This window comes from Furipterus horrens, unplaced genomic scaffold, assembly GCF_987537825.1.
Source record: "Furipterus horrens unplaced genomic scaffold, mFurHor1.1.pri manual_scaffold_5, whole genome shotgun sequence".
NCBI lineage: Eukaryota > Metazoa > Chordata > Mammalia > Chiroptera > Furipteridae > Furipterus > Furipterus horrens.
In genome coordinates this window covers 111,049,442-111,075,211 of record NW_028327175.1, presented here as the reverse complement: position 1 = coordinate 111,075,211, position 25,770 = coordinate 111,049,442, and the positions used below count along the sequence as shown (strand labels likewise).

The 25,770-nt window shown below is 38.7% G+C and overlaps 1 protein-coding gene across 1 annotated transcript; it reads left to right on the top strand.

Annotated features, from left to right (window-relative positions):
• Nucleotides 1–24,959, top strand: HAPSTR1 (HUWE1 associated protein modifying stress responses). Its single transcript, XM_090277024.1, has 4 exons — nt 1–406; nt 965–1,045; nt 10,419–10,694; nt 22,581–24,959. Exons 1-4 carry the CDS (start codon nt 181–183, stop codon nt 22,823–22,825), a joined length of 828 nt encoding a protein of 275 aa, XP_090133150.1. The 5' UTR covers nt 1–180; the 3' UTR covers nt 22,826–24,959.
• Nucleotides 24,960–25,770: the final 811 nt, after the last annotated feature.

The following is a 25,770-nucleotide window of genomic DNA, read 5'->3' as shown; positions in this document are numbered from 1 at the left end:
CGCGGGGTTGTGGGGCGGGGTTCGCAGGCCGTCCGGCACCAGGAGGCCTGGGCCGCCGCGAGGAGTGCCGCCGGCCGCTGGGCCCCGTCGCCAGGCCGCTCGACGACGACGCTCCCGCGGGAGACTAGCCTGAGGAGGACGCGGCGGCGGCGGCGGCGAGGCCGCGGGAGGCCGCGGAGGATGGAGGAGCGGAAGGAAGAGAGCGAGGCGGAGATCCAGGAGCATGGACCCGAGCACTGGTTCTCCAAGTGGGAGCGGCAGTGTTTGGCCGAGGCCGAGCAGGACGAGCAGCTACCCCCGGAGCTGCAGGAGGAGGCGGCGGCCGGGGCGCAGCCCGAGCACAAGCAGCAGAAGCTATGGCACCTCTTCCAGAACTCGGCCACCGCTGTGGCCCAGCTCTACAAAGGTGAGGGCTGCCGCCGCCATCTTGCCGCCGCCGCCGCCGCCTCGGGCCTGACCCTCGGCCGAGAGCCCCGGAGCGGCTTGCCCGGCTCCGGCCGCCGCCCCGCCGCCCCCTCCTCACAAGATGGCGGCGCGGGAAGCCGGTCCTCGGGGGAGGTCTGGGGCCGGCGCGGGGGGGTGTCTTATTTGGGGGCCGGCCCACTTGAGTCTGTCAGATCCCCAGACCCGGCTGCCGGGCGCCCCCAGGCCTGGGAGGGCAGGGGAGGAGCCCCTAGTCACAAAATGGCGAAGGGAGGAGGCAGGGCCTTTCCTATTGTGCTTGAAGGCGGCCTCGGGGCGGGGACTCAGAAGGGGGCACTCCTTGGGCTGCAGCTCGGTCTCGGTCTGCACTACAGAGCCCCGTGGCTGCCTTTTCCACGCTGCCGCGACCCCTTTCTTGCCTTCTTCCCTGTCACTGGGATCCCGAAACCCATGAACAAAATGGCGAAACCTAATATGGCCGTGCCGGCGTGATTGACACTCAAATAAAATTTCTTTCTCTTTCTCTTTACCACTCTTTCAGACCGAGTGTGTCAGCAGCCAGGACTTTCTCTCTGGGTTCCCTTCCAAAACGCAGCCACCGCTGTCACCAACCTCTACAAAGGTAAAGATAACCTTGCTGCATTGCTGATTAAGGGGAAGGGCATCCTGCGTCAGGGTTTAGGCCCCGTGCTCTAGTTGCGTTGGCCACCTTTACCCGGACCTAGACTGCCGGAGTGGTCCTCCTCCTGAATCCAACCACCAACCCCAAATATTTTGTACCTTGGAAACTCCGGTGGTGGTCTGGGTAGCTAGATCAGAATTTTCAGCTGGAGGCGATGTTGACCTCCTCACGCCCCCCACCCTGGGTACATTTGTAATGTCTGGGCATTTTTGAGTGTCATCGCTGATGGGGGAGCTCTGAATATCTTGTACCGCGCAAAACCGTCCTCACCCCCACGCCCCAAGTGTCAATAGTGCCGAGGTCGAGAATCCCTGAACTGAGACTGGGTAAAAGGAGCTTCTCTTTGGAAAAGACACCTAAGGGAAGAGTTCATGGTTTTGTGCCACAGCGAGGTGGGGGGTGGGGAGACTTGTAAGCACTTCGTGGAAAGGAATCTTGAGAGAGGCAGTTTAGAGCATGATAGTGCCTTGCACTAAAGTGCGTTGAAAAGCAGCTAATTGAAATAGTCTGTGTCCGCTTTAATGTGTTGCTCTTCACTAGCAACTTCAAATACTCGTCTTAAAAATTAACTTTATACTTTATCTGCTTGCACGTTGTTGGCAGGAAATCTGTGGTCCAAGTGTGAGTAGAGTTGTGTTTTATGGTAATGCCTTTCTGGACTTAAATTTCCCCCCTCTCTGATGACAGGAAGATAGGTTAAGTAAATATTCTTGCCCATTGTGCTCTTTTAGTGATGATTGGTTGAGATTTTGTTCCATACTGACTGAAGATTTGGAAATTTGGGTTTGATACTTTCTGGGGAGTGGCGGTGGGGCAAGGTTCCTATGGAAAAAGGATTTGATTTTGACTGTTAGTCTTGATAAATATGTAATAAAATGCTTTCAAACTTCTGGTAGCTGCTGATGACAGTAGTGGAACTTAAGTGCATTTCAAAATTATCAAAATAGGCTGTGGAGTGATTCTTAGATTCTTATTCTTGTGTAAGAATGTGCAAATGATGGGAGCATTCTATGAGAAAAATATTCTTACTCTGAGATTTCTTGGTTAGAATTTAATTTTAAGGAATGAGGAACTAATGGTTCAGGCGTACCAGGAAAAGGGAAACATAATAAATGGTGCCCTAGTGGGCAACTTTGATTTTATGTGGTTGAGTTCCTTAAATCGACTCCTGAGTAGTTTGCTTTAACATCTATCAGTGCTTGAGGGTCTTGAGCATTCTCTGGAATGGCTTTTGGTTTTATCCAGACAGAATTTTGAAATTAGACATAGAACTCTTTTTTTTAAAAAATAAAAACAACACTCATTTCATGGAGTATAACTTACATGCAATGAAATGAGACTTTTAAGATGTAAGCTAAGTTTGACAGCCATCTACTGTTAAGAAATAAACCATATCTCCCTACCCTAGCCCTTAGCAAGTACTGATGTGATTGTTGTGTATATGGTTTTTCCTGTTTCCATAATTTCATAAATAGAACCTTACAGTATGTAGCCTTTTGTGTCTGGCTTCTTTCACTTTCCCTTAATGTTCTGAGATTGATCCATTTAGTTCACATTGCATGCATTAATAAATAGCTTAGTGCCTTTTTTTGCAGAGTAGCGTTCTGTTGTATGGTGGTACCATGGATTATTCATTTGCTTATTGCAATTGCTGTTTGCCGAAAGGGGAAGGCAACACTTTTTTACTGCCTTCTACGTGCCAGGCTCTTTGTCTAGGTCATACAAAAATAAGAATGTTCTCTGGCTTTTTTTGGTCAGTTTTTGGTGCTTTTGTGTACGAGGTTGTTATCCCTTTAGGACTAAACTGGCAGTTTTCTTCAGTGCTAATTCTTCATGTAAAGAGATGCGCTCAGAAGCTGAACTTTGAAATTTCTGGTTACTTGATTTGAAAATGTTGCTTATAATTTACTAGTTTTCTTTGTTCAGGAAACATAATGAGAAGCATTTATTTTTTTTTAGACATCACATGAGGTTCTTGCATTATTGCAATTGGTGGATGTTAGACTGAACTACTCTTAATTTGTATTTTTTGTTTTTAAGTGCATTTTTACCTGATAGAAAAGGTAAGTTGCGTTTTGTGGCATTTGGTAGTGTAGCAACATTTTTTTAAATCTGATTTAAGGAGAGTATCCATCGTGCTCTTCAGTTAAATTCTTCCTCCTTTTCAGGATGTGGTCTTCAGAGAACACAGTTCAACTACCAGAACAATTGGATAACTTAAATATTGCCAGTAAACTTGGCAAAGCAGTGTCACAGACATATGCAGTATTAGTAGTGATAAGTTTCAATCAGAATGTTCTCAGTTCTGATTCATACTTAAATGTAGATTACAAGGGGGGAGTATTTGTGGGGAATCCCTTTAAGTGGGCAGTGCTCCTGTATTTTGTTATTATTAAGCACTTAATATAGCAAGCTAAAAATGGCTCATTTTGCAGCCTGGGGATGTCTTGGCACATTCACCAACTTCTTGATGATCTCTAAATGAGCACATTGGAAGGCCAGAATTGAGGCACAAGCTTAAGAGAAGGGTCCCTTTTGATTGCCATGGCCTTCTGAAAAATGGAACATTCAGTTGCTTGGGTAGGAATGTATCTGGAAGGGTTTGGAGGAAAGTGAGTTGGGTTGGCCCCTCAGTGTGGACAGAACTCAACAAAATGGAGTGAATGGTTCCTTTTACTTAACAAAGAAGGGGAAGAAAAATCCTGATTGCTGATTCTTGTTTTTTTTTATTGATTTGATAGCCCTAAAGAGGGTGATGTTTGTTCAATATTCAGTCATATTGTGTCTTCCTTGCTTAGTGTAGTACATTTTTTGATGTCCGCAACTAAAGAAGGGAGTGAAAAGTTACTGAGGTGGTTTTAATGTAGCGCAGCTTGATACTTACCTGGGAAAGACTTGGCCAAGCCTGTGTTTGCTGCTTAAATCTACCACCCACCTGCCACATTTCCTTGGGTGACAGGTTTCCAGTGTGTTTCTTGACCCTTAATTAGGAAAGTACAAATTCTTCTTATCTAATTCAAATTCCTCCTGCTTGGGGCTACTTGCTCAATAGAGGTTGGACTGGTTGTCCTCTAGGACAAGGCCGTTCTAGGGAGCCTCACATGGTTAGACTTAGGTAGATGCTGGTCCCTATCTCTTCAGCAGCCCCTATGAACCAGTGTTTGATCTTACCCCGCAGAGCCACTTTGTTTCTCTGAGCTCGTTAATATTTTTCTTAATTCCTTTTATTAATGATGTGCCTCCTTTGTTTGTCCCTTCACATTTTAAAACTGCTTCTGAAACTTAAGTTGTATGCTAAGTTCTGTCACATGTAGACAGCTTTCTCTTGGTATTGTTTATGTTAAAGGTTTATGTTAAATATGTTTTTGGTCTCTCAGTGAACAGCGTTTGCCTCAGGGCACATCTGTACTCAAGTAGTTATTGCAGATGGCCAACATCTTTATGGAGTCTACTGCTGGTTATCTGAGTTCAGACTTGAGACTGTTACTACATAGTTTATTGTTTGTCTACAGTTTTTTTCTCGTGCTGGAATAAGCTTTGTGGTGTGTACTTCCCTTCCTCATTTTCCCCTAAATGTAAATAAAAGTTTCACATGAGAAAAATAGTGTGATGCATTTAAGTCCTTATTTTTGAGACATCTTGGTAGCAAATTCTGTTTATAATAATGTCTCACTTCATTGGGCCATTTTGGACCTTTCTGTAAGCTGAGAGTGAACTGAACATAGTGAAAAATTGTTGGCCAAGTGGTGAGACAAAGCAATCGCTACTTGGTGACAGATATTAGGATTTCAGTTCCTTAAAATTTCTGGAGCTCATTTGTGACTCCTTCCTGCAAAAAGACTATTATTGAACTTTTAGACTTTGTATAAGATGCTTTGGTATGGATCACAATTAGAAACTGTCTTAAGTTGTATTTAACTTATAAGGAGCAATAGTAGTCTCAATTATCCTAATATTGTCTTAAGATTCTGTCTCTAAGTTTTTATAGAAGACAGTCATTTTCTTAATTGTAACTTCTTTGTAAAAGGATGTTTTGGCTGCAAATACCAGAAAATTGCAAGTTAGTCTGGCTTCAATGGTATGGACATGGATTGGTTCCTCTAACCTGCAGGTGAGGGTGAGGTTGACTGAATTCAGTGGCTCAGGCTCCCTGGTTCTACATCTCTCTACCCTTGTCTGCTCACACATGCATGTGTAAGCTTTATCTTAAGGCTAATTTCCGTATGTTGGCGCTCACATCACTTAATGAAGCTTAGAAGAGCCCAGAAAGCTGCTTTTCCCAGGAGCTACTAGCAAATGACTTTACAGTATCTTGGCCAGAATTGGGTCACATAACGCAGAACCAGTATCATAGTCATGGTTTGGGGTTGTGCAGATTAATTTAGGACTAAACCACATGTTCCACTCCTTGAGAAAATGTGCGGAGGCTTCTCCCAGAGCTGTCCAAACAAAAAAACTTGGAGGACCTTTAGGAAAGGAAGGAGGATCAGATGGATGCCAGGAAACTGTGGCTGCAGTGATTCTTCCTTGGTTCCTGTCCTTTGTTTTGTGTGGAAGGTGAAGATTAAGTAAATGTCCAGGTAGCTTTAAGTTAGTGCCTGGTGGATACTGCCTCATTAGGGAATACATAGTTATTTTCTCAAAAACAATTGGAAAACCATTTTATTTTAGCTATGACTCAGATCTTTGTTTATGATGAAACATTTTAAATATGTATTTCTTCCTCCCTGTGGCAGAATTGTTGGTTAGTATAGGTACAATTCTGTTTTGTAGTCATTAGTATTCCTTAGAAGTGTTACTTTGATACAGTGGTGTGCTCTTCTGGTTTGTAGATCCTTTAAGAGAATGGGAATTGACTTCTCTATTGTTGAAGAAATACCTTGTATAGTAGGAACTCTGCCACTTATCCAACTCAGGGCAGTCCCTTTGAACCTCAATTTCAGTTCCTTTTTTATGAAATTGGGATGTCTGCTCTATCTGATTGATATAAGGTTTTTGTAACAGAAAAACTAAATAGTGAAATCTGATTAATTTTGTCTGTACCAAGACCACATCTTGCATTTGGTCTTGACCTCAGAAATGATTATTTACCAAGTGCCCCCTGCCAGTCGTGGGAGGATTAGACTTCGATTAATCCTGTGAATTAAATTTGTTACTTATATAAAAACATTTTTTAAAAAATAAAAAACATGGATGTCTACTGTGACTGGCATGAACCAGTGGTTCTTGAGTGAGGAAATGAATGTTATTAAAGGATAAATTGACATTTTGTCATGCTCTTGGGGTGTGCCTAACATTCAAGCTTATGGCCCTTTACCACATGACTTTGGTGTCCGTAAGATAGTGTCGAGCCTAAGACTCACCTACTGTTTCTGTGTTGCCCTTCTAGAATTTCGGTGTCCCTTGTCAGGGGTTCAGATTATTCAAAGCAGTCTTCAGCTGAGAACCTTTAGGAGGCCATCCTTCTGTGTTAGCTGGACACTAAATTAACCTGTGATTATGTTAAAAGCTAGTCTAGTCATGTCCAAGATTCTCCAATAAGCATTTAGGTTTCTCCTTAGTTCAAGGCATGGCAGGAGGTTTTTTTATTTTCAACCAGGTAACTATTTAAAGTCCTAAACGTAGGACTGAATTTTAAATGCTTTAGTGTCAACATGAGATTTTTCTCTTCAGTAGAATAATTGAGATGTGATTTATCTGGGTGGTAAAGTAATTGCATTTGGCTTTTCAGGATATGCTGTTAATGGTACAAGTTTTGCCTAGGCAGTGTGAAATCATGTACCTGAAGACTAAATACTACATCTGCTTTTCTTCTACAGTACCTTTTAGTATGTAAAAGTCAGTGTTCATGAAGTGCCTAATTTTTAGTGTGCTCTTGGTTGGATCTGTTATTGAGTGTTGTGCAGAATTTTTGAGTTGAAATGATTGGTCATTTGCATACAATGTAAAAGAGGTTCACAACTAATTATGTAACTCTTCCATTTAAACTAGTATTGAGTTTTCCAACTTTGTTCAAATCTTTAATTAAATCATCAGCCCCTTGCAGATCTAATTGAGACTTCCTTGTGCCCTCAATTAGAACAAACCAAAACTATGCCAAGCTCTTCCTTCCCTGGATTATCAGTTTCTTTCAACCATCACCTTATGGAACCTCTTACCTTTGACTCTGGAGGGTTGTGTGAGGTTTAGCTTCTCTTGTTATCTGGTTTGCCAGGTGTACGTTTCCAAGCCTGCTTCAGGGTTGTTTCTTATATCCTTTTCATGCTTCCAACTTTTTTCCCTTTAATAGTGTATTTCCAGTTCTGGGCCTACCTCCATTTGCTTCTTTAAAAATGAAATTTTGTTAGCTATTCTTTTTGGAAACAGAAACTTCTCCAAAATGAGCTTGATTACAACAGTTTTTTTTAGGTGTAGGGCGGGTTTGTAAAAACCTGGTTGCTTCTAGGTTCATAATTTTACCTTTCTCCTCCCTTCCATGGTCAGTCCCATGGGATGGGCTTCCTTTTCTTGATGACTTGAATTCTTTTAAAATGCTTCCAGTTCTTCAGACCACTTACGGTCTAGATATAGCTGTTTATCTACCCCTCTTAAGGCTAGCTTCATCTAACTAAGTCTTTAAGACTGAGGTGGAAGAGTGCTGTATTGTCCTCTTAAATGCAGTTTACCTCTAAAATGGAGTTCATGCTTCCTTTGTTTATGTGAAATGAGAAATCAGAAGACATTGATTCATGTAATTTGGCTGTTATTCTGGTAGTGAGATACTGGAGAAATCACTATTCCGGAGCTGCTTTAAAAAATTTTTTTATAAAAATTTTTTTAGAGAGAGAGGAAGGGAAGGAGAAAGAGGGGGAGAGGGATATCAATGATGTGCAAAAGAAACATCGATTGGTTGCCTTGGCCTGCAATCCAGGCATATGCCCTTAGCAGGAATCGAACAAGTGACCCTTGCAGTTCGCAGGCTGGCACTTGATCCTGAGCCATACCAGCCAGGGTGGCTGAGCTGCTTTTTATATCTATAAAATCAGAATAATCTACTATTTTAACATTGTGATGGAGTTTTAATATTTTTAAGAGTGCTTCCATGGGCAACTTCCAGTTTTATTTTTAATTTTTTAGTAATAAGGTCTGGTCATCTGCCAAGGAATAGGTTCTCATAATAATGTTTGTTTGTATTGCCCCCTGCCATGTTTTTAAATAATACAAATTTATATAGTTTGGAAGCCTCTGATGTCTGAATTTCTTGTGTTTCTGGGACACAACTCTACATTGATTATTGCTCCTCCTTTCAGAGTCTATCTTTGTAGCACACAAGGAATTTTTAAAAAATTCAAGGCCAGAAGAAGTAATAGTTGATTCTTTGTGTTACACAAAAATTACTGCTTTGCCCTGGCTGCTGTGGCTCAGTGGATTGAGTGCTGGCCTATGAATCTAAAGATCACTGGTTCGATTCCCAGTCAGGGCACATGCCTGGGTTGTGGGCCAGGTCCCCAGTTGGGGGCATGGGAGAGGCAACCGACTGATCTTTCTCTCCCTCTCTTTGTCCCTCCCTTCCCCTCTCTCTAAAAATAAATAAATAAGGTCTTAAAAAAAAAATCTTTTGAATTATTGCTTTTACAAAAGGTCCAGGGATAAAGGAACTATCTTTAATTTTATTAAAGATATACTGGTGATTTTCTTCTAGTTTAGCAGCTCAACTAAAAATAAATTGCAGCTCTGACCAATGTGGGCTGGTTGGGTGCTGTTCGGCAAAGGGAAAAGTACTCTCTTGATTTCCGAAGATCAGGGCACATACCTGGGTTGCAGGTTAGGTCCCCAGTTGGTGCAGAGGCAAGAGGGCAACTGATAGATGTTTCTCTCCCTCTTGTTCTCCCTCCTTTCCCTTCTGTCTAAAAACAAATAAAATCTTACGAAGAAATTGCAGTGACTTAAATTTCAACTGTATAAAACCACTAAAGGGCAGGAGTCGTTTTACTGAAAACTTGGGTTTAGTATATATGGAGGAAGTGCAGAGATTTTAAGGCAAGGTCTTTTGGGGTTGGAATGGTTATGATTTATTGAAAACTGTTGGGAACTGGAAGCAGAATGAAAATACAGTATTCCCTCACTTATCGTGGGTATTACGTTCTAGAGCGCCCTGCGATAGGTGAAACTCTGCGAAGTATGAACCTTACATTTATTTTAGTATTTATATTTTAAGGCTTTATAAACCCTTCCCTCACACTTATAAACTGTTCCCAGTCCCTTATTAACCTTTCCCACTCCCTTCTTAACCTTTCCCACTCCCTTCTTAACCTTTTCCATATTTTATAAACACTACTTATGTTCTTAAACATACTCTACACTCTTAAACCTACGTAACTTTAACAACATATGTATACAGTACTGCAAAATCCCGCGATATAGTCAAAAATCCGTGATAAATAATTAAATATAATATTTTTAAAAATCCCGCGATAGTGAGGCCGCGATAAGTGAATTGTGACATAGAGAGGGACTGCTGTATATCTAGCTAAATGAGTGAAACTTTATTTTCACTATGCTGTTAGGTTTTGTTGAATAGTCTATCAATTAATTTTCCCGTATTTCTAAATGTTTGCTGCTACTTTCATTGTGTTCCTCCAGTTAGCGCTGAGCCTGTCAGTAGGAGTGCATCTCCGAAATAACATGGTAAATGCTGCTTGTAAGTGTGGCCCGAGTGAAATGCAAAACTTTAGTCATCTGTTGAAAGATGTTCCTATTTAGATTCATTAGAGTAACCTTTTCTGAAGGAGAGTAGTACAGCTTAGTGGACAAGAATCACAGACAAGCAAAATTCTAGTTATTATATGTGTGTGTGTGTGTGTGACCTTGGTGAAGTTACTTAATGCTTGTTCAATATCTGCTTCCTCATATACAGTAAGGGGGCAGTGGTACCGCTTTCAAGATAATTGTATTACTTTTTCTCAGGTGAAGCTGAATATACATAGTAATAAACATTTAATAATTTACCCATTGTTAGCATTATTAAACAAGTTAGTTTAATTAGATTATTATAGCAAACTTTTAAGGAAAGAGCTTTTTGAAAATGGAAATTTGGCTAACTATAGTCTCTATTTACATTTTTTAAGAAGAAAGGAAAAGCTCTAGGATTATTTGATGTGCTAACTGAATTTAGAACATTATGATTAAATATCAGTTGTAATACTTGAAACACGAAACATTAAACTGAATAATCTATTCAGAGATTACCGATAGACTTAGAAAACCCCATACGTCATGATAATCATTTTTGGTTAACTAGTAAAATGATTTTCTTACTCTTTTTTTCTAACAGAAAGCGTGGATACCCATCAGCGAAGTTTTGATATTGGAATTCAGATTGGCTATCAACGACGCAACAAGGATGTGTTGGCTTGGGTTAAAAAGCGCAGAAGAACTATTCGTAGAGAAGATTTGATCAGCTTTCTATGTGGGAAAGTTCCTCCACCACGAAACTCTAGAGCTCCCCCAAGACTGACTGTAGTGTCCCCTAACCGAGCTACTTCAACGGAAACTAGCTCATCTGTAGAGACTGATTTGCAACCCTTCCGGGAAGCCATAGCTCTGCATGGTAAAGCCGTTTAAACATATTTCTTTGGAAAATGGTTAAGAGTGTGCCTGTGGATCCACTTTCACGTTTAGGTTTAGGTCCAGATATATTGTCTGTTTTTTGTTGATTATAGTAACTACTTGCTCTAGAAATGTTTAAAATAGAATGTAAGCTAACAACATATATGGGCAATTTTTGAATGTTAGTCCATTCTAAAAAATGTTTTCAGAAAGTTAGTTTGAGCTTACTGATTTTACAGTAACACAGTCTTTTGCAGCACTGATTAGAATTTATTGTTTTACTCTTAAAATGTACATGTTTTCTTATGCTTTTGAGTCAAAGGAAGTTCTTGTGTTTTAAGCCTTCTACCACATTAATGATTGCCTGGAGGAACCTGGTCAGTGACAGGCAAGTAAGGCAGGTAATTGTTGGGCTAGCTCTCATGGGAACTCCCTTTGAACACCCTAAGTTATTGCATGTGCCTGTAGAGGATGAGAATTGATGACCCAGTGGGAGTGGACAGATGGAAGAATAATGGACTTTATGTTTATTGTCCCTTAGGTCCTTGCTTTGATAGTTAGGACTGTCAAAACAGGTCTGTCACAATCTCCCCAGTCCAGACCTTGCCATAAAAAGGCATTCTTGGCTGAGGGGTTTAAGTATTATTGGAAAAGCCTGGAGTATGTAGTCCGTGAGTCTGTTGTTTGTTCTCTAATACAGACTTTCAAATAAAACTGGGGGAAATACTTCTATAGGACAACATTTTAAAATAACAAAATAATAAGACATGGTTGAAACCAAGGTGCAAACATGGATTGTGCCAGTGACTTAAGTAATATAGAAGTGATCAGTGAGTTAGGTCATGAGTCCTATTAAAAGTTAACATTTGGGCCGTAGTGTAGGTAATCTAAAGCAAAGTAACCTGGTAAAAAACAAGTGGAATAATATACAAAGGGCTTCTCTATCCTTGCAACCTTAATGCTTATATTGATTCTTGTTCTCTCTGGCAAGCCTCAATTCTTTCCCTTAAAACCAGAACACGAGGTTTAAAAAAGTACTTGTTTTTTTCCCCTCCTGATTGTGACTTTATGATAAGTTAAAAATACAACAACATTTATTGCAAGAAACTCCATAATGTATGGATGCAGTCGTTACTTAAGACTGCTTGCTCTTTTCTAATATAGTGGAATAGTTAACGCCATCAGAACTTTTGAAACTCAGGCAAAAAAACAGACTAATCTGTTCCTGTTGAATTAATGAGTTTAACATCTTTTATCATTAAGTTTGGAAAATTTACTAGAAGTACACATGGTTTGTCAGGTTAATTTTAAGCATGGTGGTTTTGATGTAGTTGTCTTAAGTATTCTGCTTATCTTACCATCAAGTGGATTTATGACTCATTCCATACTTTTGTTAAAGTGTCTTTTTCTATATTGTGCTATACTATGCTTCAGAAGATAGTCTTAAGAAACAAATGCCACTCATTTGAAATTTTAATGCAGTTATATATATTGGTGGGCAAAGTAGGTTTACAGTTGTTCATGTGGAAAACAATACAATTATTAATAATACAAGAATAAACTGTTTTGTGTACTCACAACTGTAAACATACTTTTTTCCCAGTTGTACAAAGGGCAAGCCAGCCCCTCCCCCAAACAACTACTATATCTTCCACCGCCGCTTACATTTTCTTAAATTGAACCTGTTCAACTTGTGGTTTATTATTTTCCAGAACTTTGGGAGTTTCAACGATGATGTAATTTTAGGAAGGGATTCTTTATAATTTTAATTTATGTTTAAATTGTGAGGGTTTAAATAAGTTTACTTACAAAGCTGTGCAGAAAAATAATCTTTCCCTTCAATAAATTTACCAAGTAGTGCCAATCCAGAATATATTGGAGACTCTGTGTACTCTTATTCCTAGGGTTCATGCACCAAATTCATGTATTAAAATTATGTGTTGTGGTGAAGTAATAGGGCCCCTTGAAAGAGTATACAGAAACAATTATACGGAGTTTTGTGTTCTAGTGGTTTTAGAGAACATCAGTATATTGGGAATGCTAGTCTGCCTTGAGTGTTTAAAGTAATTGGAATGATTTTAATGGTAGGGCATTGTTAACCAAATTGTAATGCAGCTTAATGACTAACTTTGTAACAAGGTGTCCTCATGATCTGTTTTATTGAATAGTAAATGGAAAATTGTTCAGATGATCTTTTAAAATGTATTTTGGAACATCTTAATTAGAGCACATTTGTCAGAATTTGGTTTAGCATATAATTGGATTAGCCAAATATATGAAATGTTGAGGTCACAATGAAGTTCTTGGAGTTCTACATTGCAGGAAGATTTAAATTTATGACATTTTGGAGTGCAAGAGCGGACATAGGAAAAGAATTGGTATGTTGAGGCGGAGACTACTTGAGTTTTATTATCAAAGCAAACATGATTGTAGGAGGTCACGTTGATTATTCTTCCCCACACATCTTATATCCTGTCTGTTTTATAAGAGGACAATTACCTTATAGGTTTTTCTTTTATCAGCTCCTAAATTCTTACCTGCACCAAAAGCACCCAAAAATACCTAAAATATGCCCTTTATTTGAAGAAAATGGCAGATGTAAAATACTTGTAGAATATTTCATGTAGACGTGAGGCTGTGATGAGTAATATCCTCTCTGATCAATATTCTCATCAGCTTTACACTTCAGATTCACAGTTTCAATCAAAAGTATGTCAGTTAATGGTTACCGGTTTCAATAAAAAATGTCAGTTAAGGGTTTTTGAGGCTTAACGAATATAATCCATTGCTTTATTTTGGCACTTACTCTCTGTCCATGAGATCTGGTTATCTGCATATTAAACTCAGAGCTAAGTCAAAGAAACGTTAAGCATATACTAAATTGATTTCTGTCCTTTCCCTTTTGGTCTTTGTCTTAAGAACGTTATTGAAAATTTACTGAGCGCTGAATTGATACTTGTCACTCATTTTATATAAACAGATTTCAGATAGACCAAAATCATTTGGACCTTTTGTGGTTCTCTGCCTTTCTCATCATCCCTCTTTCAGTCATCCTTTCTCTTGTAGAGATTTTCTTTTTCTTCTTAGGCCTTTCCACTGACTTGAAAATACTTCGAGGGCCATCTCAGTATTAATTTCCAAAATTTGTACTTCTTTTTTAGACCTTTCTGCTGACTATCAGTAAGTGTGGCCCCATGATCTTTGGTGACATCTCCACCAGGTGTCCCACAGGCATTTGTCTCACACAGATTTCAAACTGGACTCATCCTTCTAGCCTCAGCTCTAACAAACACATGTTTTTTCCTCATTTAACCACATAGCAGACATGTACACGGCAGATTCTGTGCAGTCACTGGGAATGTATAAACGAATGCTTTCTTTTCTGTTGAGGCCAACACAGACTTCGATAATAATTTAATGTCTTAAGTGTTGTATGTTTTAAGTTATTCTGGGGGCAGAAAGGGACATTTCATAGTGCATCTTGACTGTGGGTTCAGAAAAGGCTCTCTGGAGGAGGTGAGCCCTGGGCTCCAGGGATAATTTTCCTGCTCTTGTTTCCCAGTCCTGAGTACCCATTTGCCACTCTGTATTTCCTGGGGCCATTGGAGTGATCTTTTTGGTCTCTGTACTTAAGTGAAAAATAACCTTTGTTTCTCTATGTCCTATAGGGTGAAGTCAGAACTCAGGATTGCATTGCAAGACTCTTAGGACTTGGTCTCAACCTTGAGTCTCGTATCTTAGCCATACTGTTTAATCTATTGAATATATGACTCTTTTCTAAGGTTTTTCACACTGCCTGTTTATTCTTTCAGATTGATTAAAAGTCTCTTCTGTGATGAAGCTTTCCTTCAGTTTTCCCCATTTTCTCAGTCCTTCCTTGAACTGTACATCTTCTCTTCCAGTTGAATTGTTTCCATGGCTCTTCCTTCCAGTAGACTGGGGCTACATTAGGGCAGGGGCCTTGTCTTAACATTCTGGCTTTAACAGAGCCTGGCATAGATGTGTTCTGAGTCTTAACACTGTTTCAGAGGTCTGGATGCAGCACAGTGTGGGCAGAGAACTTTTAGAAAGAGTTGAGGGATACAATCCCTAGATGACAACAATAAAGGTATACTGTAAAGAGTACACCTTAGGAGTGCTACAAAATAAACCTAAATTAGAAAAACTGAAACTTGGAGTGGGTCCTGAGGATGATTCACAATAAGTGCACTGTTTTAGTGTTTACTTGGTGTCAGCATCCTGCTAAGCAGGGTCTACTTTAATCCTCACATTTACCTTGGGTCATTGCCATTTTATCAATGAAGAAAGGCTTATTTGGCTCAAATGGAAGAGATCAGTAAGTAGAATAGATACTCTAGATTTGTGTGGCTCCTAAATGCATGCTCTTAACCACTGTGCCTTTGTACATTTGGGGTTCCTCTACCCCTTTGCCTTGGTGTAGGGCTTGGGGGTGGTGGGATGGTATAGGTCTCTAGGCTTATTTTTCTAATCTGAAGACATCAGAAAATACATGAGTTTTGTTATCTTTCTAGTGTTCTCCCCATAAGGGAATGTGGATAAGTAGGCTTGAAGATGAGTATCTTGTTACCTGCTGTATTTCTGTTTTACTTTAGTAAGAAAGAGTATTTAAGCTTTTTTATAAGCTACTTTCCTAGTATGACCTTGGGCAAGATGGTTAGTGTTGCCAAGGCAGTCTCCTCTGTGAAAGATGATACTCTTTGTTTATAAGGTGATACAGTAAATGAGAAACTATGGAAAGTACCTCTTCTCCTGGGTAATTCTATGTCCTATGAGTGCTCTCTTTGCCCCTGGATGCAAAATAGACCTGGAGCTCCAGTGGCCTTGGAGGATAGGATGCCTTTTCCCCTCCCTTTTTAGTAAGGGTGGCTTTTTAAAATTGTAACTATTTATATTATTTCCTAAGATCTTGAACTTCTTTCTTGTTGATATACATCGGTGAGGCTGGTGATGTTCTCTTTCTACTGTATGGAGAGAGATTTTTAGTTGGCTTGCCCAAATTAGTGCTTGTCTGGAAAAGCCTTAATTTGAAACCTGGTGTCTTCATTCTCACTTCTGTTTGTCATCATGGAGATTTAGGTGAAAGGGTCCAGAGTGAGAACGGGACATGCAATCATGGAGGGGAAGATGGAAACCTGAATGGAAGAGGAAGAAGCAGGATGCCAAGTCAGACTTCACTCATTTGATAACTTTATTCAAAGTCTTGTTTTCTCACTCAAATCCTCTCATAGGTGGTCTTAGGTTTCTAGCCCTGGTTCAAAGGGTTCTGTAAAAGTCAGACTGTTTTAGTTACAAAAGTCATTTTGATCACATTCTTGACTGCTGTGCTAGGAACTGACCCTACTAGGTCTGGGTTGACCCTCTGTAAAATTCATTAGTTTAAACCTAAAGGCCTCTAGTGTCTGGTGGGAACCATTGCTGTTACTGACATTTGGTTTTAAGTGTTACCTTCCTTAATTTTAAGTTCCATGTCTAAAACAAGTGTAAAAAGACAGTAGGCTACTGCATTTGCTAGTGTAAGTGCTGAAAAGGACTTAGGCAAACATAGGCAGTCTAGCATATAATATGACACTGGAGAATTTCAAAAAGGAATTTTTTTTTTTTAAGAACTTTGTCGGTTAAAACAGCTACTGAGGGTTGAAGTCTAAAGTCTTTCTTCTTGGTTTGATAACTTAAAATTTTTTTTAAAAAACTGGATGGAGTGTTATAAATTCTGACTTTGGCATTTAAAATCCTGTGGAAGGTGTAGTCATTTAAAAATAAAGTCTGTTATTCTGTATGTAGCCTTTCCTGTTCCCAATTTGTACTGAACACAGTAAATACCAAGCGCTCTTAAAGGCTAGTGGTAGGAGCAGGTGATACGAAGATGAATCGAATAATATCAAGGAGTTTCTAGCCTAATAGAATTACATTAGACAGTTTGAAGTTTATAAACTCAGGCAATCAGATTGAGGGACAGTGCCATCGCCTTAGGAAATAATAGGCTCGATTTCTGGCCTTTTTTTTTTTTTTTTTTTTTTTTTTTTCCTTTTCGCCTAACAGTTTTTCTCTGGGCCATGTGGAGATTGTTATTCTCTTAAATTTGTTTGACAACTTCTGGGACCTGGAGAAACTACATATAGGGCTTTATAAGAAAAATGAAATCATTTGAAATCATCTTCAAGGGTATAAGGTCAGACAGAAAAAATGTAAGGCAAATTCCTAATTTGTCATACTCAACACCAACAACTGATAACCTTCTTCCCCTAGAGTTTATGGAAAGCTGTGATTCTTGGCAGCCTGAGCCACAGTAGGATTTTCTTTCTCTTTTGAGCACAGGCTTTTTGCAGCTCTTCTTATTTTGTCATTTCATTACTCTTTGGCCAGTGTGCACTAGAGTGATAGTAGAAGTTAATAAATTTTGGTGAGAACAAATCTTCCTGGTAAAATTTCTTAGTTGAAGTCTGGTACATTTAAGAAGAAATTTAAGTAATTGTGCTTGGTTATCTTTCTCTCCCCCTTCCCTATTTTCATCCCTTACACTTATAAAGCTAAATATTTAGACACCCATTTTGACAGTTTAACACAAAAAATTAGGTTAAGTGGTCTTAAACTGATGATATGTTATAAAAAGAAACTCCTTTGAATTATCTGTTGCAGAGGACTAATTGGAATTGACTTGTTGGGGGATTTCTTTCCATCCACCTTTCAAAATCTCTTTGCCTCTTGCTCACACTCCTAGCACAGTGTGTGGAACAAGTAGATTCTTGATAAATGCTTCAATGTTGTGGTCTGCATCTTCCTGAATAACAGCACTGTCAAGAATTATTTACCAGTAAAATGTTTTAAAAACTTACTTGGAAATTAAGATGTAAGAGATTAATGTACCAAAGCAGTCTCATTTCTGAATTGCTTAAAATTGATTATTTCAAAGGGTATTCTTTAAAAGTCCTCTGAAGACTGGAATTTCTGAATTATGCAGTTTGTTTAGACCAGCTTCTGAGAACAAGAACAATTAAGGCAATTTAAAATAGCATTAAAATTTTTGATGAAGAAATTTCAAGGTTATGTGTTCGCTGCTGAACTTTCTGCAGGGTGTAGGACTTGAAGCTTCTAACATCAATGATACAAAATTATTTTGAACTTGCAATGAAATTTTGTTAGACTTCTTTTTTCATTGAGGTGTTTAAAGGAGTCCATGTAGCATAACCATGCCTCAAAGCCAGTTTATTCACCTGGTACTTATTTTAAAATCCATTGGTAGTTATGAAGGAGTTTAACATTTGAATTTAAATTTTTTACTAGTTTTCTGATTTATAAATACTAATTTCTTGGGAAATATGAAAATTTCCGAAGAGTAAAAATTCAGTATCTTGTTATCTAACTATACAAAGATAACCGCAGTTAAATGTTTGGTGAATTTTCTTCCAGACTCTTTTCAATGTGTAAACATTAAAATTATTTTATAGTTGAGTTCATACTGCATATATGGTACTGTTATCTTGCTTTTTTTCATTTTAACGTGAGCATTTTCCCCATGGCATTAAAACTGTCTTTGAAAAATTGAAAGCATTTTGGGCTGTAAGCATAACTGAAAATGTTTTCTTGGTTTGACACATGTATCTTTGTAATTGGTTTGATATAGTGTGCTTTGCTTCAATAAAAGTTCAGTATTACAATTTACAGATTGGGGTGGGGAGTGGTATCTACTTCAAATTACCAAAATCTTCCTAGTAGAATATCTTTTTCAATGCTTGAACTCCTCCTGGTGCATTTAAAACACCATATACACACACATGTGCTTCTTGATTGAAACCTCAGAACACAACTTTGTGAAAAGGGAGGGTAATCCATTTGAATAGTGCAATTCATTTCAAATTCAAGAATACCAATTTCTTAGGGGTCAGGCAGGTTGTTAATCACTTTGTTCAAGTTGTGTGGATTTCAAACCCCCCTTTCTACTGGAGATTAGAAAACTGGTGGAGCAGATCTGCAGGGAATCCTGAACATGTGCTGATTGGATCAACCAATAATCTGCTTTCTTCTCCAGAGATAGCTCTCTGTTCTCACAGGGCTGGGGGTGGGGGATCAGGTGGATTGCAAAAGTAGAAAGTAAGAGAGTGTAGATATGGCTTCCAGGCCAGGGGCTGCTGTGGGGAGGAAGGAGGTGGATTGGTTCTACATTTGGTCTTTCTCTGCCTGTATGTGACCTGACTGTGTTGGTAAGCTGGAATCACGTGTAATCTTAAACAGGATTTTCTTACTACACTAAGCATTAACTTGGTATGAAATAATAGTTTTGTGCTGTTTTTAACGATTTACCATGTAACCTAGATTCTTATAAACTGGACTTGTAACTTTGTTTTAGCTCCAGTGGGAGCTTTTTTTTTTTCCCTTTCTCCAAAGTATTATTAAATTCTCCTGATCTTTTTTTCTCACTCCTTCACTGATCATTTAAAATGGATGCGGAAACTTTAAGACTGATGAAGTTTATCTTGTATTAAGCAATTGAGACTTTTCTGTCTAATCATACTACTTGTTCTATTGCTTTTGTCATTGATATTTCCATAGCCCTTTTGAAAAAGTGTGTTTTGGGTAGAAATTAAGTTGTATGCCCTTGGGCTGTACAACTTCATTTTTAGTTCTGAAGCATGTTTAGATCCTCTGTACTTGTATAGGCCTGACTGTTCATGTGGCTTAGTAAGGTTTCCTAAAGCATCTTCTGGTAGCTGTCATTGGTTTATTAAATAAAATTTGGGCTGTTTACACATTTTTTGGTTGTTAATCTTAATTTTTTTTTTTTTTTGACACTTGAAAAATCTTTGGGGAAGATTAGATAGTTAAACTTTGGGGAAAAAAGCCTCACTGCTGAGAGTAGGTAATAAATAGGTAGTGTTGCACACTGTAATTTTACTTTAGCTCTCAAGCTAAACCCCACATCATACATCCAACAAAAGATTGTGATTTTACAGAAGTTAAATTTTCAAATTGGTCAAATTGATGTTTATTGTCATCTTTTTCATGGAAAATGGCAGTGTTGTGCCCGTTCACTTTGGTGTGACTTAGGAACCTTGGGTGTTTGTCTTTAGGTCTTAAAACTTCTGCTGTGGAACCTCCTGCCTTATGAGGGGCATTGGGGTGGTGTTTCTTGAGGTGTGTTGTTCTTTTTTTTTTGGTGGTTTCAAATGATAAAGGGCATCATGAGTTTAATTATTGAAGCAGCCCAGTTTATTGCTGAAGGTCCAAATTATGAAACCTGTGTTATGAAATAAGTATGAAAAGGTTATTGTTTAAAGTATGTGGACACCTTTCAGTATGTTGCCAGCTTTGAGATTAGCAAGGAAGGCACAGATCTCTCAAGGAGTTTACAGACTTGGTGAAGAACAAAAAAAAATGCCAGCAATTTGGGAATAAGCTACATTGTTAACTTGATGGCAGAGCTTTAAGTGAAGGGAGCCAGTTTATTTTCTGGTGTTAGGTTAATAAACATTAACAGCTTTGGATTTCAGTGGGTTTCAAAATATTGGATAGGACTTTGAAGCATTACTATTACTATTTTTTCAGAATTCAGTGAATGCTCTGTGCCAGGCACCATGTTAAATGCATTAGGTAGAGATGAAAAGATCGTTTAGGGAGAGTCGAATGATTGTACTGTGCTATTACATAAAAATGAGCCTGAGATGCTGCTTTTCCTTCCTTTTTTTATTTTTAATAACCCTGTTTGGGCCAGGGAAGATGGAGTGCAGTTCTTTCTGAAAATGTTAAGTTTGGATGTGCAATAGTCGGAAGCTGCTTTCCCTTTTTAAAATTAAAAAAAAAAAACTGGGCTAGGGAAGGAGCCCAGTTCTTTTTGAGTATGTTAAGTGTGAGATGTCCAACAGGCAGAAAAATGGATAGTACTTAATTTGTAAAAAATATGGGGTAAGCAAAGGGGTCAAGGCTGTCAGCCTGGGTGATACCAACCTGTTGGGCAGAAGAGACACCCCCAAAGGCCACAAAGGAAGGAGTGGAGAGTGAAACAGGAGGGAAGAGGAGCCAGCAAGAGACTAAACAGGAGAAGTAGGAGGACTGAGGGGAGGAATCAGTGGGGAACAAATGTTAGAAGAAAGCGCTGGCCCCATTTTAAGGAACTGCAAATTATTTGATACATGTAGTCATGATTAAGTCTTATGTGGGGAATGAAGAAGGCAGGACGGGAGGAGGGTAACTGTTCAGAAAATGGGGCCTAAAGGCAGGCCAGGCCCTAGATCCTAAAGTCTTCATGCTAAATGTAGGTTTTAAGGGGGGCTAGAATCTGCTTGAGTTAGTCCAAGCTTTACTAGCTATGTGACCTTGGGTGGCTTAATCTTAATTTTTTATCTACAAAATGGAGGTAATAGAGATGTTATAGGGTTATTTTGAGGAAGGAATCGAAAAGTTTTTAATGTGCTGGACACAGGGAATACTCCAATATTAGTACTTGTACTTTATTTTTTTAATAGGTACTAGCCTTGGAAAGGTGTGCAGAGCTTAAAAGGGACACGATCAGCTTTTGTCTGGCCATCAGTGGGAAGGGTGGATGCATTTTCTACAGGGAGAGCAGTGAGGGGACAGGTTGGTTAGCAGTTTAGAAGAGGTGTAGACTGCAGAACATCATCAGCATATGGTTGAGGCTGTGGGTTTGAGAATGTTCAGAGTATTTGTAGAGTGAGAACAATGTCTAAGGGAATTTAATATATTTGATATGGTAGGAAGCAGAATTATTTTCAACTTAATGTTTACATTTGAATCATATTTACAGAGTATAAAATTAGAAAAAATGGGCTCCTATGAAACCAACTTCTGATAAACTTATTTTAAATACTATTTGGAAACATTGATTATACTAGATCATGTTATATAAATTTAACCAATAAAATCCCTGTGTGAGGCTAGAATAGCAAAAGGAGAAATACATGAGAAGGAACATCCATTGTCAGTGATGTTAGGTTTTTAAATTCAGTGCTCTGGTTTATGTTTCCTTGCCTCACTCATTCCTTTTACAGGTTTATCCTGAACATTTAGGAGTGGGGACACATTTGCACTCTTAACTGTTCAAGAGTGTAAGGAATGGATTGTTCAGCAATGAATGCTGGATCTATTCTGGGTAATTACTTATCATGCAAGCAAAGCAGCAGGATATTTTATGCCATCCATGCCCTCCTCCCTTTTCTAAAGGATTATAGATACCACTGAGTTAGGCTGTTCTAAAGCAGTGGCATGGGGGCGGGTGGGGGTGAGAGTGGGGGCAGACATATCTACTAAATAGAGTCCAGACCTTGGGTGATCAGGCAGCCCAATTTGTCTAGGGCAGATTCATTTTGTACTTGGTGTGCCAGCATAATTTATAGTAGTGACCTTTTTGAGGGGTTTGATAGTGTGCAGTTTTGGATGGTAAATTATAAAGTCACCTTATCTAGAGGGGTTGTTGGAACAAGCCTACTCAGGCCTGGAAGTGATCGCTTGTTCCTGTATGTTATATGAGTACACACCCACACTCACTCACACCCACAGACACATCAGAAGGATCTGTCAGAATGGTGACTTTTGATAACCAAAATTGTTTTAAAAAGTACCTTCTGTCTTCAGCTGTAAATTGCATACAGTACCAAGCTAAGAGGTAGGTGGGAGTATTTCATGATCTATTTGTAAACCTAGCACGGTATTGTAGAAATCGGTAGTATTACCAATAAAGCATCTCATATCAAAGCCAGACTATTCCTCTTTCCAGAATAAAGCTTAACTGCTCCCTGGGGACCCCTTACAAAGAAAATAGACATCCTTTGACACTGACAACATTGAAAGTAAAGTGGATTGCTTTCAAGAGCGTTGAATAATTGAGCAACTCTAAAACCTTTTTTCTTCTTCCTAGGTCTTAGTGGTGCAATGGCTAGTATAAGCGTGCGTTCGAGTACCCCAGGCTCTCCTACACATGTAAGCAGTGGATCGAATGCTAGTCGAAGGAGAAATGGACTCCATGATGTCGATTTGAACACTTTCATATCAGAAGAAATGGCACTCCACTTGGACAATGGTGGAACTAGAAAGCGTACCTCAGCCCAGTGTGGCGATGTCATTACAGACTCACCAACCCATAAACGCAACAGAATGATCTAAACTGAAAACATTTTCACACCCACCATGCTGCTTGAAAGCCACTTGATCCTCAGCATATACTATTATTGCAAAGGAAACATGAGGCCATCTTCCCTTGTTCACTGTTTAAGACAAGTGAATTCTATAGTGGTTGCCATAAATGGAAGTTCTAGGTATTTACAGTAGATGCCTCTTGTAACTATGGCTTTCTTAAAACTATAATCCTAGCAGAGGACATCAGATATTGTGTAGTCGTTAGCAAGATCATCATAGGCAAACATATATCCGTTCCAAGGCTAAAAGTGACCTTAACTGTATTTATTCTCAAAGGGAAAGGAAATATCAGATGTTTATTTGGTTATAGAATGCTTTTTAAAAAAAATTTCCTGCTGTGTTGAGTATTTTGCTTCAACAGTATTGCCAGGTTCTTAAAATTGTCTAAAACATGATTTGGCTTCCTTGTCAAATCTGCAGGCTTCCATTTTTCCACAGCAGCACTGTATCACGCACCTGGTTTCTATACAGTAACAGTGTGCAACTTCTAAATATCAAACTGTGCCCTATTTTTAGTTTTCAAAGCAGTTGCTAGTTCTGGTGATTGTGTGATGTAAAGAGGTGCTATGATGGTCATGCAATTAATACTTAATATTGAATCAATACACAGAACTTTATTGGATTCACTTTGTGTGTGTTAGTGCTCTAAAAGTAGCAATATTAAATCGTCCCCAGATTAACCCTGTAGGCTTCAACTCCAGTTTTAAGACAAGTACTGCTTTCCATGCAGGGTACTATCCTAATGGTAAATGTAAACATAGACTGTACTCAAGATGGCCTAAAGTAGAGAGGTCATGAACTTTGAGATTGGGCTTCCTCTTTGGTATTCATGAGGGGAGATGGATGGTGGGAGGGCAGGTATTCCAGTCTTTCTGTTCTGTTTTCCATTTCTCATGATTGCCCTACTTTGTGCAGTTTCTATTGGAATGGGTGGCAGGTAAGAAAAGATCTTTTGTTTGCTTATGATGTGATTACAACTTAAATAGCAAAACCCGACTCTTCAATCCCTCTCTTAAAAAGTGCAGTTTGGAATCTCATTCTGGAAAAGATGGAATCGCATGGAGGTTCTCTAGATGTTAGGTGACCTAAATATAAATTCCCACTATATTCCTCTTTTGGGTAAATATAAGACCTCTTGTAGCTACATGTTTTAGAGCATGTTTCATCTTCATTTTTAATATCTTGAACTGAATGATAGTTTTTTTAGGTGAAGAACTGATGTCAGCCTGCCAGGTACTGTAATTTATTCTATCATATTATTATATAATATATATCAAGTAGGACAGTGAAAAATGTTTCCTTGCAAATTTGTAGTCCAGTATGTTACTTTCTATTTTTATCCTTAAAAGACCATTGCAAATCCAATGTAAGGATTTTTTCAGTAATTTACTCACAGCACTTTGTTAAAGTTTCCAATTTCTTCAGCCACTTAATAATATCTTTATGTGAAGAAACTTTGCTAAGTTAGCCATAATATTCATTGACTGGGTGGGAAGTTAATGGAATGTTAGAAATGTGTGAACTGAAGTTCTGTAATCGTTATATATACAACCTTTATTTAAGTCAGTTTCATACTAAAACTAGGAATGAAAGGTGAGATATTTCTAAATTTTGGCAAAAGTGGATCATTTTTATTTCAATGTTATAGCAGGAAGAATTACAGCAATCTTACTATTTTACCTGTATGACGAATACTTTCAAGCTGCCCTTTGGACTATACTAAGAAATGCAGTTGAAGTTATCTGTATTTTTCTGTCATTGTAAATTTAGATTCTGGAATTGGGGTTTGGTGGTGTGATGTGTTGCTCACAAGTGGCCAGAACTCCTACTCCTAAAGAATTTTCGAGATTGAGGAACACATATTAATCTCCCTTTTATACCTTGGTTCTAGTTCCTCTTTCCAAGTTGAGTGGCAATTTTGGGGGGTTGTTTTTGTTTTTAGTTGGTGCTCTGATGCTTAATTTCAGTACCCTCTACTCTCAATTGTCAAATTTTGATAAAACATGTGCCATTTTCTTTGGTAAGAGAAAGCAGGTCTTACTGTCTGCCAGAACACAATTTATATGCCTTATTGGCTCCATTAAACTTTTTGAAAACTTTAGCATTCGTTACTTTTTTTCCATTGTATTTAATCATCTGTGACCCCCTTCTTCCTTTTCCATCCCATTGTTCTCTCCTGTGCCTCCTGAGCACAGATTAACCCTGAGACCTAAAATTAGAAAGGGAAATGATTTGTTTTAGGAAAAGTTAGTTCTGACTGCTAGATTTTTGAACTCTTCTTTGTACCAGTTTAGATGCAAAACAAATCATGGAAGATTGTGTATTTGAGGTACCTTTTTCAAATAACATGGGTTTTTTTTCAGTCTCGAGAACATTGTAGGCTGAATTTTTGAAACTTACACTTTGCTTTTGTGGAACAGAATCTCTTTTCATCTTAAGGTAGATTTTTTGATTCTTTTAGACATCATAGCTCATTAGTTCTGTTCCTGTCATCCTAACTTGGCATGAGTGGGCTGAAGTCATTCTTAAACTGCAGTTTTTCTGAGCATGTCTGAAGCATTAAAAACTCAATTATTATGTCTGGTATTTTACAGAGCAAAATTAATGGAAAATATTTGGCTTAATCTAAAGTCCTACAGTCAAATTCTTTAATGTGGTTTACCCATCTGGAGTAGTGGTACACACCTTAAATCATTCAATGAATAAATAATTTTTAAAAAAAGCAAAAAGTTATGGGGCTTGTCTGCAGTTTTGTTGTAATCAAATGAAGTCCAGGCTTTCAAAGAAGAACTAGGCTTCTGCATTTTTTTCCCCTAAGGGCTGTTGGAACTCATTAAACTTGAGTAACTGTGGCTTTGGGCCTTATGGTTTCCTTAGAGCAGTGAAGGCTGGCTGGCCTCCTGTATAGTAAG

What these genes read in the sequence shown, in the direction of transcription:
- HAPSTR1 (XM_090277024.1), top strand. Translation starts at nt 181, where the DNA reads ATGGAGGAGCGGAAGGAAGAGAGCGAGGCGGAGATCCAGGAGCATGGA. An exon ending in TGTGGCCCAGCTCTACAAAG is followed by an intron (nt 407 to 964) that starts GTGAGGGCTGCC and finishes CCACTCTTTCAG; the next exon opens with ACCGAGTGTGTCAGCAGCCA. An exon ending in TGTCACCAACCTCTACAAAG is followed by an intron (nt 1,046 to 10,418) that starts GTAAAGATAACC and finishes TTTTTCTAACAG; the next exon opens with AAAGCGTGGATACCCATCAG.